Here is a 15,798-nt window from a genome sequence, read left to right on the forward strand (position 1 = left end):
ATGGAGATCCACACACAGGTCAGACGCTGCCTGCTCCCAGAATTCAGGCTGGAGCCATGAAAGCTACTTGCTCTGAAAACAAGCTCTTAACTACTCCAAAGGCCCAGGCAAAGACAGTTTTTCTTGCCTGCAGACTGATCTCTTGGGATGGTACCGGTCCCAAGATACAAAAGAGAAACATGGGGTTAAGGACAACCCCAAATACCACATGACTGAATGAAGAGCATCTCTGCATATTACATTTCTGGCTGCCTGTCTGAAACATTCACTCATCCAACCTGAGAGCAAAACCAGCATCCATCACACAACATGAATATTTGAAGCAAAACCTTTGAGAAAAAAAGGCCAAATATTATGAAATCATAAGAAAATCCTTACAAAAAGCCAACTTCTCTGCAGGAATCAAACATGGGTCACAAATGACTCACTAACAGCAGAGCAAGTCATTTAACCAGCGCTTGGAACAAATCCCTCCACTTTGTATAGAACAACCAAAATTTATTCCTGCTGATTAGTCAGCAGTTACACTCACGAGTTCAAAATTAATATAAAAATTCAAATGTAGTTGTCTTGTACTTGCACTCTGCTTTACTGCTGGAGAGACCATCATCTTTATGAAGGAATCCTCCTGCAATTATTAACCAGTGTGGGAGTGTGGGTTGGGATTTATTCTAGCTCTGTGGCATCAGACTACATGCTGGCACCACCAAGGAGCCTGTCTGTCACAAGGAATGTAGGGGGGATGACATTGGAAAAACCACAAAAGAGACAGGCAAAGCAAAATTCACCACAAGAGCAGAAGATACATCATCTCTTCACCAGGTAAAGCACATTTTCCAGCTGTGTGCGTGCTGGTCTCCTGTCATACTCTCTTCCCTTCAAAGCAGCTGTATGCACTTCCCCACAGCTTGTAAAACTTTTCTTCCAATTGCTCAGGCTCTGCAGGCACTGGTAAGTACATGGTTAATAAGGACTCCTTGGCTCATTGCACAAACTGCACCAAAAGTGCTTCCAAATGTTAAGAAAAATGAAGTCACTCAGCATTGATTTCTTTTATGGTCTCTTGCTGCTGCTCCTCCAAACCCATGGTTTTTAGCTTTACTCCTGTGTCTAGGCCTCTTTATCCTCTGCTAATGCCAGAGCTTAACCCTGAGGATCTGCAGCTTGTTCTGGGTACAAGTCAGAGCACAGCAGTGATGCAGTGCTGCAGTTTGCTGAATCAGCAGAAGCAGCTCCCTCTGACTGCCCACAGCTCCCAGGAATTCTGCCTCCCTCGACAGCAGGACACAGATACAGGGAAACAGCAAAGACCTCCTAGTCAACAAAACCACCACCTTCAAAAGAAGCTTCAGCCTCTTTGGAAAGAAGGGGTGACTCCTTAAAAGCACATCTAAATAAAGAAAAGAGCAGCAAAGAGCATCAGGACTCGTTTGGTGCAATGTGGATAAGCAGCTGTGGAGACTCAATATACCCTGATCATGACCTGCAGCATCACGCACATCAGACACTGCCCTGCAGCAAGTCTGAGCCCAAGGTCCCACCAGGCCATGCACTGATTCCATCCTGCAGAAAGCTACAGTGCCAGAAACATACAGTGCCCATCATGCTGACTCCAAGTGTGAACTAAAAGAAACATGATTCCATCTTTTTAGAGTCAAAATGCAGAGAAATTTTTTTTTTCTTTGCTTACTCACGCATAGGCTCTACACTCTACAAGAACTAAGAAGGCAGGGTTGTGGTGTTCAGGAGGAGCTGATATGGACCACTGCCTGCACCCTACCAAACCAGTACCCTGAGCTTCCTCAGTAGCAAGCTCTGAAATCAGCTCAAGAGTCATTTGAAGCCAGCCTTGGGAGGGAGAGCAGGACAGCAGCATCAACTGATGGTCCACTGTCACAAAGAAGATGGAGCCTTCACATGGGTAATTCAGGCAATAAGGGATGACCAAGAAACAAGAACAAGGAGAAACAAGTGCCAAATCCCTCTGCAATGCACATCAGAGCCTGTGGGCATAGTTAAACCAGCTCCTTTGGAACTGGCAGAGTTAAAAACATTTTAGGAATACTTATGTAAGGAGTCAGTTGCCCTGAAACACAAAGCCAAGTGAAACAAAGCTGACCACCATACCAGTAGCCTAGGTAATTAGCTAATCAACCATTGTTTGAAATGTTTCTGGTCTGTGAAATCTGATAACAGATCCTGGAGTAGTGGGGAGGAAGAGGCAGAGCTTCCAACACTCATGTTTGTTTCCCACACCTCAGAAAGGAGAAGGAAACAGGGATGAAATCCATTGCAGCTCAGCTACTCATCCTTTGTGTAAGGTTATGTCAGGGGACAACCATTTGCCTCAGGCATTAAAGACATTCCTGGAAAGGTTAAGGTCTCAGTCATCACCTAATCCTGAAAACCACAGCATCCAATCACTTCTAGAGACATAGTCATTAGAAGGGAATGGCATGCAGAAATTCACTCATAGCATCATTTTGAGACATTCGCTTGAAAGTCATGCCAGAAAGTTATAGGAACAGAAGAATGCTGGAAAACATGTTTTTGATTTACTCATCAAAACTCTTACCAGGTTTTCTAAGAGGATTCCAGCACCATCCACCAATATCTGCTCAAACACACCCCCAGCCTCATGGCCACAGTCACCTGCAGGTTGGCACAGAGGCTTTTAGTTACATAAATGACATCTCCCGTTAACAATTCCGAGACACAACCACTAAGACACATCCTCAAGCCAAGCCCTGCATGCTGCAGAGTGGTTTCTTTCTCCTCCTGGAGCATCCAACAATCTGGAGATGAACTCCTGATGAGGAACCTGAGTGTAGCACTCACCTGTACCCCACTGACTCTACATCAAACACATCCCTGCTAGTTAACAGGAGGCTAATTGTTCCTGAGGATGGGAAAACAACACCCAACAGGTGATCAATTTGCACAGGCAAGCAAGGAGACCTGAAGCAACAACATGTCCTGAAACAAAAGCACTGCAGCCAGAACAATCTTTTAATGTCAAGCTCCCTGAGAGATAAGGCTTCTAATAAAACTTTTTCCACTAACTATAGAAACTCTTGGCAAACTCTGACACAAACTCCCTGCAGTAGCAGCTCGTCCCTGAGAATATGACCATTTTGAGCTACAAAACCCAGCAGGTTGTCAACTGAGATCATCAGCAGCTAAGCTCTCAGGCAAGAAAACATCTTTGTGCCCGATGAGAGTGACAGAAACAAGAGCTACACCTGAGCAATGTTCCCATCACAAAAGTAAATCCCACCCTCCACACCCACCAAAAAAGAAAACAAACCAAAATCCCACACATGGACCATTGTCACGAAGAAGTAGACTATAGGACATGTCATTCTGAATGTTTATTTATTTTGTCTTCAAAGAAGAGCCTGGTGCAGCTGTTTCGTTAGAAAATAAAGTGTTTATTAAGAAACTAGACATTGAACACCCCTATAGTCTCTGTGAAAAGGGACCGTCCCATTTCCCATTAGCACAGGATGATAGTTATGGCAAGATAAGAATGCTCAAAGATGGAGGAATCTCATTGACAGAAAATGAGGTAATGATTTACAATAATTAAAAATAAAATAAAATTTAAAAAAACCCCATCCTTAGACTTGCTACTTAAAGCCACCAATCGCAAACAGCCACGACTGGCTTTCATTTTCAGCAGTGAGGAACCAGAGACTTTAATTGGTGTTAAACAAATTGAGACATCTATCACAGTGGGGAGAACTGCTTTTAATTATGCTGTACGGTCCGGAGGATTTCTTCTAAGCAGAGATGGACCTGAGCTGCAAAATTCAACCCTTCCTCTGCTAAGGTGTTTGGGTATAGGCTTCTGGTCCAGGCCCACAGATGTATCTCTACAACTGATACACACGGTTGAAAGCAGAGTCCCCTGAACAGTGCTAGGGAGAGGAGACAGTTCAGACGGACAAGACATCCCCGGGTCAGGTGGGCGACTTCCAGGAGATGGGGAAATTCAGTTCAGACAAGCACCCAGTGATTCACACTCTTGGTGAAGCTCCTCCTCACTCTGTGAATCTGCAGAATTGAGGTGTCAACAACACACGGCTGTAGGTCCTCTCTGGCAGTGCACCTCTTGCATTTCCAGCTCCGATGCGGGCAGGAAACGTCGTTGGGAGATTTGGTCATGGTTTCTGAAGCCATCCAACCTGAGCCAGGTCTCCTTGTACTAACGCAGATGCCCCCCTAAGGCATGTCCGTTAACTTAAAGCAATCTGCCACCATCTCTCCAGTACTCTTCTATTGCACTTTACCTTTTTATGCAAATAAACCAGGAGAAGAAGCGAGAGAATGGAATATTCCCAGGGACATCCCTATGGAACAGCTGATACTAAAACCTCCTGGCAATCTCCAGGTTAGTTCATGAAGGTCACCTGTAAAGGCAAGATGAAGCAGAACATACCATTCTGAGGCTTCTGCCCAGTTCTAGTGGAGAGGGACCATGACTTTTTCCAGTGGCAGTGACCCTTGAGGGCTGGTGATTTAGAGACACCCCTGATGTGATAAGGTCATCTCAGGCCACCAAGAAGGCAAGCAAAGCTGAGTGGCTGGTGAGCAAGCTCCTGGTCCAATATTCCTCTCAAAAGGATCTGGCCACACCTGAAGCTTTTGGAAGGTTTTTTGTCCTCTAGAAAAAAATCTGCTTTGCTTATAGGTTATGACTGATATGTGTGAGAAAATCTGTGTTTCCTGTACATGTGACATCCAGAGAGTCCAAGGAAAGCCCTGCAAGTTGCCACAAGGGCAGCTGGCTTCTCTTGAGGACAGGATAAAAGGGTTTACTTTTCCATCTGAGAGGTTTTGGATGAAGTAAGACAAAAGTGGGATGGGAGAAGGGGAGAGAATACGAATATTGGCCAGAACCAGATTGATACCCCTGTTTTTGCCAGAGAAGAAGCAGCAGAATACTTTTTTTTCCTCTCCTTCAGTCAGCCAGCCTTGAGCTGATGGTTCTGTGTATGTGACTGGGTTGCAATCAATCTCTAGTGGGGTAGGAATACAGGGGAGAGCTAAAGGGGGCTGGAAAAGGCCCAGCAACTGGGACCTGCGTGCGTCTGATATGCTTTTCCACTTTCTTTACTGCTCTAGTCCTGGCAAGGACACAGACCCTCCTGCGCTATGGATTCTCCATCCATGCGGGAAGTCCAAGCAACTCCTCAGATAAAGCTCATCATTTAAGCAGCAGGGAGAGACCAGAGTACGACAACGATATAGTCAGATCCAACGAGCCGCTCTAACACAGACAGACAGACAGACAGACAAAAAAAGCCTCCTAGAATATGTGCACTCCAAAGATAACCACACTCTCTTCCTGTCAGAGAAGTAAGATTATTTTTTTTTCTTTCCATCCTCATTCCTTCCAACATTATTTTCTGTGCAAGAACTGGGAGCGGGGCTGCCTTTGTTCTTACCAAAAGTCTTCATTCTGCTTTAGTTTCTTCCAGGCCTCGGCTCACTCTGGGAGACCTCCCATGGCGGTGCCACGTAAGAGGTGATGGCAGCATTCACTGGGTGTTGCGAAGACACAAGCTTACAAGGAAAACTCCAAGCAGGGAGGACATGACTAAAGGTGTCAGTTTGGTTGGCTTGGTTGGTTTTTGTTTTGTGTTTTATTTTAAAGCAAAAGTACAATTATTTACTGTGTTATTAGGATGACTCCTTTCAATTGGGTTTTAATTCTCTTTATTTGCTCTCATTGCTGCTGTTGTGCCTTGCAGGAATATTTAACGAACACAGCGACCATTGGAGGAAAAGAACAACCCTGTTATCTGGTGACAGAAAACCACAGTTTCAGTTGGCTTTAACGTGTGTACAGGCAGGGCTGTAGAGTCCTATTAGGAGGAGACCTCAATCCATACAGACCACGCTTACTGCTTCCCACCATTTTGAGGGCACAGCCTATAAACTTGACATCAGAACAGGGACTTTTAAGGAGTTTTTAAAAGCCATGACGTCCTTTGCTGAAATAAACACTGACATCCTCAACATAAATGCCTTGGTTAAGAGGTTTGGAATGTCCAGGGAGGCTTATTGGATTCAACATAATTTCTCTGAAACCTAAAGGGGGAAAAAAAACAGAAAAAAGAAAAAAGCAAAATAAAGTAAACGAAAAAACAAAAAAGAGCAAAACTAGAAAAAAAGAGAGAGATATCGACACACATGTAATTATATAAAAAAGAACCAAATGAATAACTAGCAAACAGCTGCTGTTAAATTAAAGCCAAAATGTCTTCTCCAGGCAGGGCTACCTTGCTCTATCTCTCCATAAAGAACAGGCAATCATTTCATGTGGAGCGTGCAGGCACAAGTGCTCTGAGGACAAGGGCATGCAAGAGGTCTGGACTGAGAACTGGGAACAGCTCTTTTCTAGGTGTTCCTTCTAAGATCAAATTCCTATCTAGTCCATCTTTCCCCTAGGCAGACACTGAGGAAAATGGATATTCCTTCCTATGTCTACTTTTGTCTCATGATTTATCTAATCTGGCTTAACATGCCTGAAGCCAAAGAGTACCATTGCAAGGTTGGGGAGTCCTGACTCTCCTAACCCCTTGGACCTCTCTTAATCCCAGCTGTCCCATCTACACTGAATCCTGCATGCTGGAGGCATCTTCTCCTTACACAACCCCCCCTCTCTAAAAGTTATTTGAAGGTTTAGAATTTGCCAGAAATACTGGCCAGATGAGAAAGAAAAATAACAGGAGCAGAGAACTTAGGCAAGCTCCTTCCTTCAGTCCATCAAATTTACTGGGCAAATACAATACTTTCAAGAATTGTATGAAATACCTCTTCAGAGTGTTCCTGCCTTGGGATGCCCCAGCCAGGGAAACTCACTGCTACTATATGATCCTTATACAGATATGACTGGATATTAACTACTGATCCTCCCACGCTATGGATTCTTCATCCATGTGGGAAGTCCAGACATGACAAAATGAATATTATTGTCTGAAGCCAAATAAATGCAAATATTCAAGGATTTGTCAGAGAATTCTCTGAATTGCAGGAAGCAAACCTGTTATGGAGCACTGGGTGTGAGCTCCAGGAGGGAATCCTGCTAAGACACCCAGTCCCTCAGCTCTCTCCTCAAGGTCTGACTGAAGGAGGGCACATTCTGGTTCACTGTTCCTGCTATTTACCTTACATTTCCCTTCTTCCTGACTCAACCTCCCTGTTTTCTATCATCTTTGTGCTAAGTCCATCAAGTTCTTGCAGAAGAGACTCATGAGTTTGACTTCAGGTGTCACCATTTCTTACATTACTTTCTCAGACACCCATTTGTAGTAGTATTTCTAGAACTGAGGCCATCCCAAGGGACTGGAAAGAGACATGGCAGGAATAGGTATAGGGCACTGAAGGTAGCTGCTAAGATTGCAATGAAATGGCTCTTTGCTCAGATCAAGTATTTGGACATAAGAGGCTTCTATGCCACGTTTCCAAAACCCCCAATACAGATGCACAGAGTTGCCACGACCAAGAAATGCATGGCAGGATCCTGGGGATTGCTCTAATCTATTCCAAATTCTCATGGGTCCAACGGATTTTTCCAAGAAAATTCCTGTGATTTTTTGGCTACATAATTGCTCTAAGGTTTGGAAAATGCTCACGCTCCTCATATGGTCACAGGATCCTCAAAAAATCTGCTAAGTTTGCCCAAGTCTGCCATCACTAGAATAGCATGGAGCAGCTTGGATGCCATTAAGAACTGATTTCAGTAGGAAAGATGCTTTCCAATAGGCTAAGAAATTTTCCCACACCAAATCTACACCAGCCAGAGGATTTTGTTTTCCTATTTCTTCTTTCTATTCTTTCTTTTATATGTATTTATATTTCTTCCCTGCACTATCTTACTCCATCTGCTCATCAAACACATGCCTCCTTTGATGGACTTGAGGATGTAGACAAAAGCTGTTTGTTTGCTTTGGAACTGTTTAAAATTGTTTGGGGGGAAGCTATCTGTTATTCTCAGTGGCCCTTAAGGATTGATCCATGTGGGAGAATAAGCCAGGCTCGGCTTCGGTTCGTGTGTCATAAATAATATTCATAGGCAAATTCCAAGCATTGAAATATCATTAGTAGTGAGAAAGAGCCTAGCTCAACTCTCACGGTTTAAAGTGCTGAAGCTTGGAAATGTGTATGTAAACTAAGTCCATTTCTTATCAGATGCACTGGGACACAAATAAATACAGCATCCCTGAACATCACTAGTTATCGTGTTTTGTTTTTCGTAATATAAATATATTTTACAGCCACCAAAGGATAGCTGGGAAAGTCTATCCTCAACAATACCAAGTATCTCCAAGGAGAACTCCAGTCTGCTTTATTTTCTTTTCATTTCTTAGCTCTGCTAAATTAAGGCAATTTAACTTCTGCCGGACCACATCCAACAGACCTAAAAACCCACTGGGGACACACAGCCCCAGCAAAGGGACATGTGAAAGATCAGCAAGACTTAAGGCTGGGGACACCAAGGGCTCTGCTCTTTGCCATCAGCTCTATGCTGTGAACTGCACCTGCAGGGACCTCCAGTGACAGCAGGGTCTTTGCAGAACAGGGCTGCAGGAGGGGTTATCCCACAACAGACATGCAGCCACTGCTGAGGGACGACTGGGAGTGTGGCAGGAGGACAGCCTGTGTTTCTGAAGTTTAGGGGCTGAACACACATACCACTGACTTGGAAATGTAATGCAGCATCGGTCGTTTTGGCATCCTCTCCTTCTGATTTATTTAAGTCCCCAAAGAATCTGAAAAAAAGCATGCTTCTCTCTTGACTGATTTTCTCTGTCTTTCTCACTGCTGTCTCCCATATTGTAATGCTACCTTCAACCCCATTCTCTTGTATGGAGCAGAAACCAACAAGGCTCTTGCTACACTTATGTCTTCACTGTCAGATGTGAGATGGATGATGCTCACTGAGATGTCAAGGGTTAAAATGGGTGAATCTCAACAGGTTCAGAGTTTGGATGCTGCTATGACAAATGTCATCCACCATCCAAGCTATTAGCTTCTGAAGAACTAGCTTGGAAATGTCTTTAAAAATGTGGGGGTTTGGTTCTACTTTTTTCCTTTTATTCCAAAGGAAAAAAAAAAAAAAGATAACTAGAAATGTTCAACTTCCTAGAAAGAGTTGGGGAAATAAACAGTCCCTTTTGTGGAGTTTCACATTTGTCAGTGCCAGCTGGAAAATGGGAGGAAAAATACTATTTTTGACATTGGTTGTAGATTTGGAGGGAAACTCCATTATGCAAGCCTGAAAATAGTAAGGAGGTAAAAAAATCCCCACCCTGTAGATTCAAATCAAAAGCATCTCCAAAGACCTACAAAATTGGGAAGGGTCTGACAGATTAAACTGTTTGCTTCTCCCTGTTCTACTGAGATCACTTTTTAAACTAAAACATAATATTGTCTCTACTAATAGCCATGGTATGGTAGTGGAATAAATGTATGGAGAGTGTTGGAGAATAGGGAAGGAGGAATGAGCTCAGACTTGCTGTGCAGCTCTAACAGCTTGAGATGGAGGGGGCAGATGGGGTATTTCTCTAAGCAGGCTGGATGGATGCAGCAATGAAAGGACAAGAAAACTGAAGGCAACCAAACCATGCATTCAGTTTTTGTCCTCAACCCTGGCCATCCACTTAGTCCTCCAGAGCTGTCTTGTGTTTCCCAACACCCTGGTTACTGAGTCTTGGCCATTCTGCCCCACGTCCATACCAATCCAGCCTACAGACAGTACCCTGCCAGGAGCACACACTTCCTCCTCTGACAGAGAGCAAGACTAATGAGACAAACCAGATAATTTCGCTGTGCCTTCACTGTTTGCCTTCTGGTAAAATTGCTACCATTCAATACAGTATGATTCTAGGACTTTGGAGACTCGAGGCTGCTCCACATCACCTGAGAAGAGCAGCAGAGAATGTGACACAGGGAGGCGAGGGAATGACGCAGAAAATGATGCACAGCCCCTCACTCCATCCCTATCTGCCACAGCAGGAGTCGTGCAGATCAGTTCTGAAACCCAGGCATAGAACCTGCTTCTGAAACAGCAATATAAATTGCTGTGGGAATGGATGAGAAAAGCAACAGGATGCTATGTAACGCCTGGCAAAAATGGGTTAAACAAAAATAGCAAATTAAAGGCAACAAGCTGGCCAAACATAACACGGCTATCCACACAGCTCGCGTTAGGCAACAGAGCTTTGAGCTCTCTTCCGTGTCACAACAGAATTTATGATATAAAGGAAAAGCAATAGGAGACTCCAACAACAGTGTACATTTTATCTTTCTCTATGCACAGATATGAAGTATGAATAGCATCAAAGAAGGCATGAAAACCACCAAGCCTGGCCTGCATCCAGAGCGAAGGAAACAGCCATCCGTCTAGTCAAAGTCAGCACTGATACATCTATATCTGAGGGGGGAGCAACACAATGATCCAGGTTTCCTGTCATGGATGAGTTCATCTGCAGGGCTAGGAAACAAAACCATCTTCTTTTTTTTTCTTCTCCTCCCACCACATAGCAGGGCAAGATGCAGCTCAGCCTGAGGCCTCACTTGCCACAACAAAGCAGGTCACAGAAGCTCAGCAGCAGCACACTGGGAGGTTCTCCCTGATGCTCTCAGCTGCGGAGAAGCACAGCATCTCTTCTCCTGTGCAAGGTAAAGTCAAAGAGCCTAGATCTCCTCTCGCTTACACCAGCCCAACACTGTTGACCGCAATGGAGAACAGCAAGTAAATTCAGTCCACAGATGAATTTCACACCAATACACAGAGCTCAAGCAGATCAAGTAGATAACACCTCTTTTTAGATTCACAGAAAGGCTTCAAGAGCTACAGAAATGCTTATAATCATTCATTTTCAGGGAGACAGAGTCCTTATTCCCCTCCACGGCAGCTCATCTTGTTTCATTTTTCATTTACCATGGTTTAACCTCAGGCATAAGAGTCTCCACTTTAATCAATAAGACTTGATGTCACTGGAAACCTCTTGGGAATGTGCTAGATGGAGCTCTAGCTACGGTCTGAGGCATCTTCATCTTCTCCACAACCGAAAATCACGAGCAGGGGATCGCAGCACCACATGTGTTTTGGAGGGCAGGAAAGGGAAGAGATGGACTGAAAGCAAGAGAAAGAGAGGAAGAAAATGGATCCAGAAGATCTCATTTCCACATAAATTTCTCTAGTGCTTAACCAGAGCAGAGGAAGGAGTAGGAGAATTCTGCAGGCACTCAACAGCCGAGCAATGTTCCTTCAGAAAAGGCAGCATTCACAGCTTTCCATGCAGTGAACTCTTGAAGACTCTGTAAGATTCATTAAACCTTTGGTCGGAGGAATTCCAGTATCCGTTGCGTTTCTACTGTTGCCGCCACTAATGTAGGCCATGTCCATATTAACCGGGATCACAAGTTTGTTTTCTCTGGAACTCTTTCATGGATGGAGTAGTTCCAAGATACTAAATGATGTAGCCTGATAGCCCAGGAGGCAGAGCTCCAAGATTCCCCACCGATCCCCCTTAGGAAAAGCCCCAAAGTAGGAAAGCACTTAACAGGGTAAAAAAATGAAAAATAAGAAGGAAAAAAAAATCTATTTAAGACCAAGGGAAAAAAAAGTACTATTTTCAGGTCTGAGATGGCCTGTCATTTGAGCCAAAGCTTGTCCAGAGGCACAGCCAGTGCTTTCTCTGGGCTGCACGGAGGTGCAGCTATTTAAAGCCACTCGGAGGCCCACTTCATGATGGAAAGCAGCCAGATCAGTTGGGCCTCATCGGTTTTGTTTTTGTTAGATTGAAGCCAGAGTATGTGAAATGACTTGTAAGAGGACCAGGGAAGGGGAAGAACCGGGCACCCAGCAGTTTCGCCCACGACACTCAGAGCTTAGTCTCTGTCTCATTTAAGTAGTACTGGGTCAGAGAGAAGGTCCCCGAGCAAAGAGAATGGCTCTTTTGTCCCTCACAACAGCAAAGACACGTGGCAAAACTCTTGGGGTTTGCAGTTCAGCCATGAGAACAAGCTGCAGGAAAGTGTTTGCAAAGTTTGGTTGTAGCTGACATCCTGGGCATTATCCAGCTGCTACCCTGCCTCTGTCCCTCTGTGTTCTTGCACTGACACATCCAGGAGCCTTCTCCTCTACCATTCTCACCACCCAGAGGGAAAAAAACATGTGTCCCTGTCTTCACGAATCCCCAGTTCTCACCACTCCGCACTCTTGCTGCCTCTGCACTACACAAAGCCCAAGGGAGCCGGCATGAAAGATCCCATCCAAACAAGTAATACATCATTTTCATCACTTTGGTTTTCAAATATATTCTTTTGTCAATTTTTAATTTATTTTTTTTTCAAGTCAGCCCTCGGAGTGCTGCCGATTTAAGCACTGTGCAGAGTGCTACAAGAGCTTCTCATTTCCACTTTGCCTGACAGGTATTCATGTCTCTCTGACACTGCCTCTGTTCCCCAGCTGCTTCAAATAGCAATAGTTACCCTAAGCATTTTACGGAGTTATTGAAACCACTGACTAATGTGCCCAGAAATGAATATCCACTGGGAAAGAATCTGGTTGGGCCCATGTTCCTTAATTGCTGATTAATTCCAATTATGGTACAGCTGATCCACCAGCACCACAGATCGCCACATCAAAGGGCCAACCAGCAAAGGAAGCCCCTGAGTTAGAACAGCAACAGCCCTGTTGCAAACTCCTTTTGAGCTGGAAAGTGCTTCATAAACATTAATTTGTTATGCCTTGCTCATTCCCTGGGGAGGAAGGAGCTGTTATATTCTTTATGCAGACGGCAAAACGGTGGCATAAAGCAGGACCGTGTTTTCTCCAAGGTCTCCAAAGGAACCAATGATAATTGTGAACACTGAACAGTGAACAGCCCCATATTCCAGATTCCCATCCTCTCCAGGAGCTCTGGGGTCCAGAAGGGACAGAAGTGATGATTGGTAAAGCCAGTGGGCTGGGATATGAGAGCAGACACCAAGAAGAAACACAGATGGCGGAAAGGAGTGCACACAACTGCTGCAGTTTGCAGCTGGGACCTTCCCAGCCCAGGCAGTGTCAGTGATGTTCTCCTGCTCTTCAAAGGATGGGAGGAGGCTGGTGAGGAGCTGATCAAGTCCCAGAATAAATCCTTGCTTGCTCAAGTTTCTTTACTCTGCCATCTGCTCCAGCAACACCTTATGTCATCTAGAAAGGCCAGAGCTGCCCTCCAGGAAGCCCAGGAGCAGTACAAGCCCGAGAGTCTGAAGTGTCAGGAAGAACATCCTGTGGGAAAACATGGTTTCATGGAGTTTACAAGCCGAGGATGGAAACTGAGGAGTGCAGGAGATCTCGGCAGGCAAGGAGGCACCGAGTACTACAGAGGAGCTTTAAATGGGAACAGGATGAGCTGAGGGCTAAAACACAGCGAGATCAGCAGGGAGCCTTGAGGAACAAGGTTTTGTTGATTTTTTAGGCTGTTTGGATGCTGCGTTGTCTGGAACTATTGTTCTTTGTCTGTGTCTCTCCAGTGCAGACTGTTTTGGAAATGGAAGCTGCCTCCACAGCTCTTTGGCTCTTGACAATTGCCCCACTAGATGGTTCTCAAAATAAGTTGCCTTCCAACAATTCACAAACTCTAAAACACACACCCCAGGGTACAGGGAAGGCTCTGCTCTCCCAGCTGAAGACAGAGAAACATGGGTTTATGCCGACATCATGAAGTTCCTATGGGACCATTTGGATAGTGCCAACCAAATGAGTGACAGGTATTTGTGGCGGCCTTCATTCTGCAGGAGAAGGGGCTTTGCTCTCACAAAACACACATGAAAACTGGTATGTTTCTTCACGAGAATGCACAAAATGCCTGGAAAGCTCCTTTCAGCTAGAAAAGCACAGATAAGGTGAGTGGGGAGCCCTCCAAGCTGCTGGAGGGGGGCTGCTGCTGTGCAAGGAGACCCTCACTCCACCCCACAGCAGAGGGTGAGCTTTGCAGAGCAGGGAAGGTCTGGAACAGCACAGCAGGGCAGCAGCTTAAGACCTAAGCCCAAAATGTGTGGCTGCTGTCAATTAGGGGTCTTCATTCAAATGAGGGAGGAAGGACCAGGGTTTTTTCCAGCAAGTGGTCTGGCTGTGAATTTTTGCTCTGGCAATTAGCTCTGAGCTTAACAAACTGCGTGTCTGCCAGACCCTTCTCTGACCCAGTTTCATTCTGGGTCTGAAAATAAGTCTCCCTCTCTCCCTTCTCCCTCTCACATCAAGTCACCTAAGTGCACAAGGCATTTAAAGCACTTCAGCCCAATCTTATTTCACACCACATCATTCTGTGCAAGCTTTTGTGTGTCTGCCCCAGTCGAGCCATTGGCCTGTGCTGATCAAATATCAGCAGAGATGAGGGACAGTGAAGGGGCTGAGCTCACAGGCCTCCGGGTGGGGAGGCACTGCAACATGGAAACTCCTGGGAACACGGCTATGCTATCCAAAACCCATTTTCCCTCTGCCGGAGGCTTTTATGCTTGAGAAAGAGGAAAACAGATTTACTTTAAAAATAAGGCAAATAAGTCCTTCTTCTTCTCCATCATCTATCATTGGAAGTCCTGTCTTCTGCCCCAGCTGTGACATTTTTCCCTCTATGTAAGCTGCTCCTCAAAGCAAGAACTACCTACACTAGGGCAAAATCATGCAAAAACATACACCTCTAATGGCCCTTTCATATTTGCAACATGCAACTGAATGTGGAAGATCACAGTCCACAGCCCTTAATTCACCCTCACTGCCAAAACCAGCCTGTGCACAGAGGAAACCCAGCTGGGTGATGCCAAAAGTGCCAGCAGGAAGCAGGGAGAATGTGCACACAACCTGCTGCCAGTGGGACACGTGGGATGGCCGGTGGGGAAGCGTGCGAGAGGAAAGCAGGGAGCGATGCTGCGGCAGGGAGCACGTGGCAGGGAGCAGAGGAGTGCGGGAGAGGGGCCAGGGAGTGCCAGCACACACGTGTGGGGCCGAGAGCAGAACGCTGCTGAACATTTACTCTCGCATTACGGATTTAATGGCTTTTAACGGGAGACTTTGTAAGCGATCAGGAATTGGAACAAAAGGAGCTGGGGGAATAATTATTCTAACCAGGGGAGCTAAAGAACATGGCAAAATCCGTGCTGAGCAATCATGCTAATTAAAGGCACCCAGAAGAATCAGGATAGAAACGCCAAATGGTTTTCACTCTGCTGCCCTAATCCACTAACTGCCTCGGCACTTTGACTCCCACCAGCTGTGGGAAGGACAGCTCTGGGTGAGTTGGTTTGTAGCAATAAATGACAGAAATAAACAAGTGACATGGGGAGGGTTAGTCCCCTCTGCAGTGGGCTGAAGCGATGCTTGGCCTGCCAAACTGAACACTGGCTGCTTTGCACCAGCAGCCTGGGAGAGGACCAAATGCTCCCACAGCCTCCAGCTGAGTGGTAAGGATCCCAACATGCTTCCCAGAAAGCAGAACAGCTGCTGGCAACTACCAGCATGAGGCTGAACACAACCCACAGCCACAAGCCTGGTCCTTTTGGACCAGTCAACCCTGCTGCGTGACTGCTTCTGCAGTGAGCTGTGTTACACAGCTCAGCACAGTGGTCTGTTCTGGGAGATGTTTCCAGGGCCACACCAGAGCTCTGGCAGCACTGAATATGCTGCTTCCTTGTTTTCACAGCTTCAGTCATCACTGGGTTGGGTCCACTCAGGCTGGTGAAGGGGCTTTCAAAAGTAAGGACATCTTCTGTGCAGTGGGCATCATCCTGATCTTC

General features: G+C 45.5%; 1 protein-coding gene across 1 annotated transcript in view; it reads right to left on the bottom strand.

The window, feature by feature from the left end:
• Window positions 1-3,410: 3,410 nt before the first annotated feature.
• LOC103767335 (NT-3 growth factor receptor) overlaps window positions 3,411-15,798 on the bottom strand; it is a 143,450-nt gene continuing 131,062 nt past the window's right edge. Inside the window, exon 13 of the mRNA XM_018069699.3 lies at window positions 3,411-6,096. Within this exon, the coding sequence (XP_017925188.1) occupies window positions 5,978-6,096 (119 nt within the window). The 3' untranslated portion in view covers window positions 3,411-5,977. The remainder of the gene's footprint in view (window positions 6,097-15,798) is intronic.

Source organism: Manacus vitellinus, unplaced genomic scaffold, assembly GCF_001715985.3.
Source record: "Manacus vitellinus isolate BGI_N305 unplaced genomic scaffold, ASM171598v3 scaffold_16_pilon, whole genome shotgun sequence".
Lineage (NCBI taxonomy): Eukaryota > Metazoa > Chordata > Aves > Passeriformes > Pipridae > Manacus > Manacus vitellinus.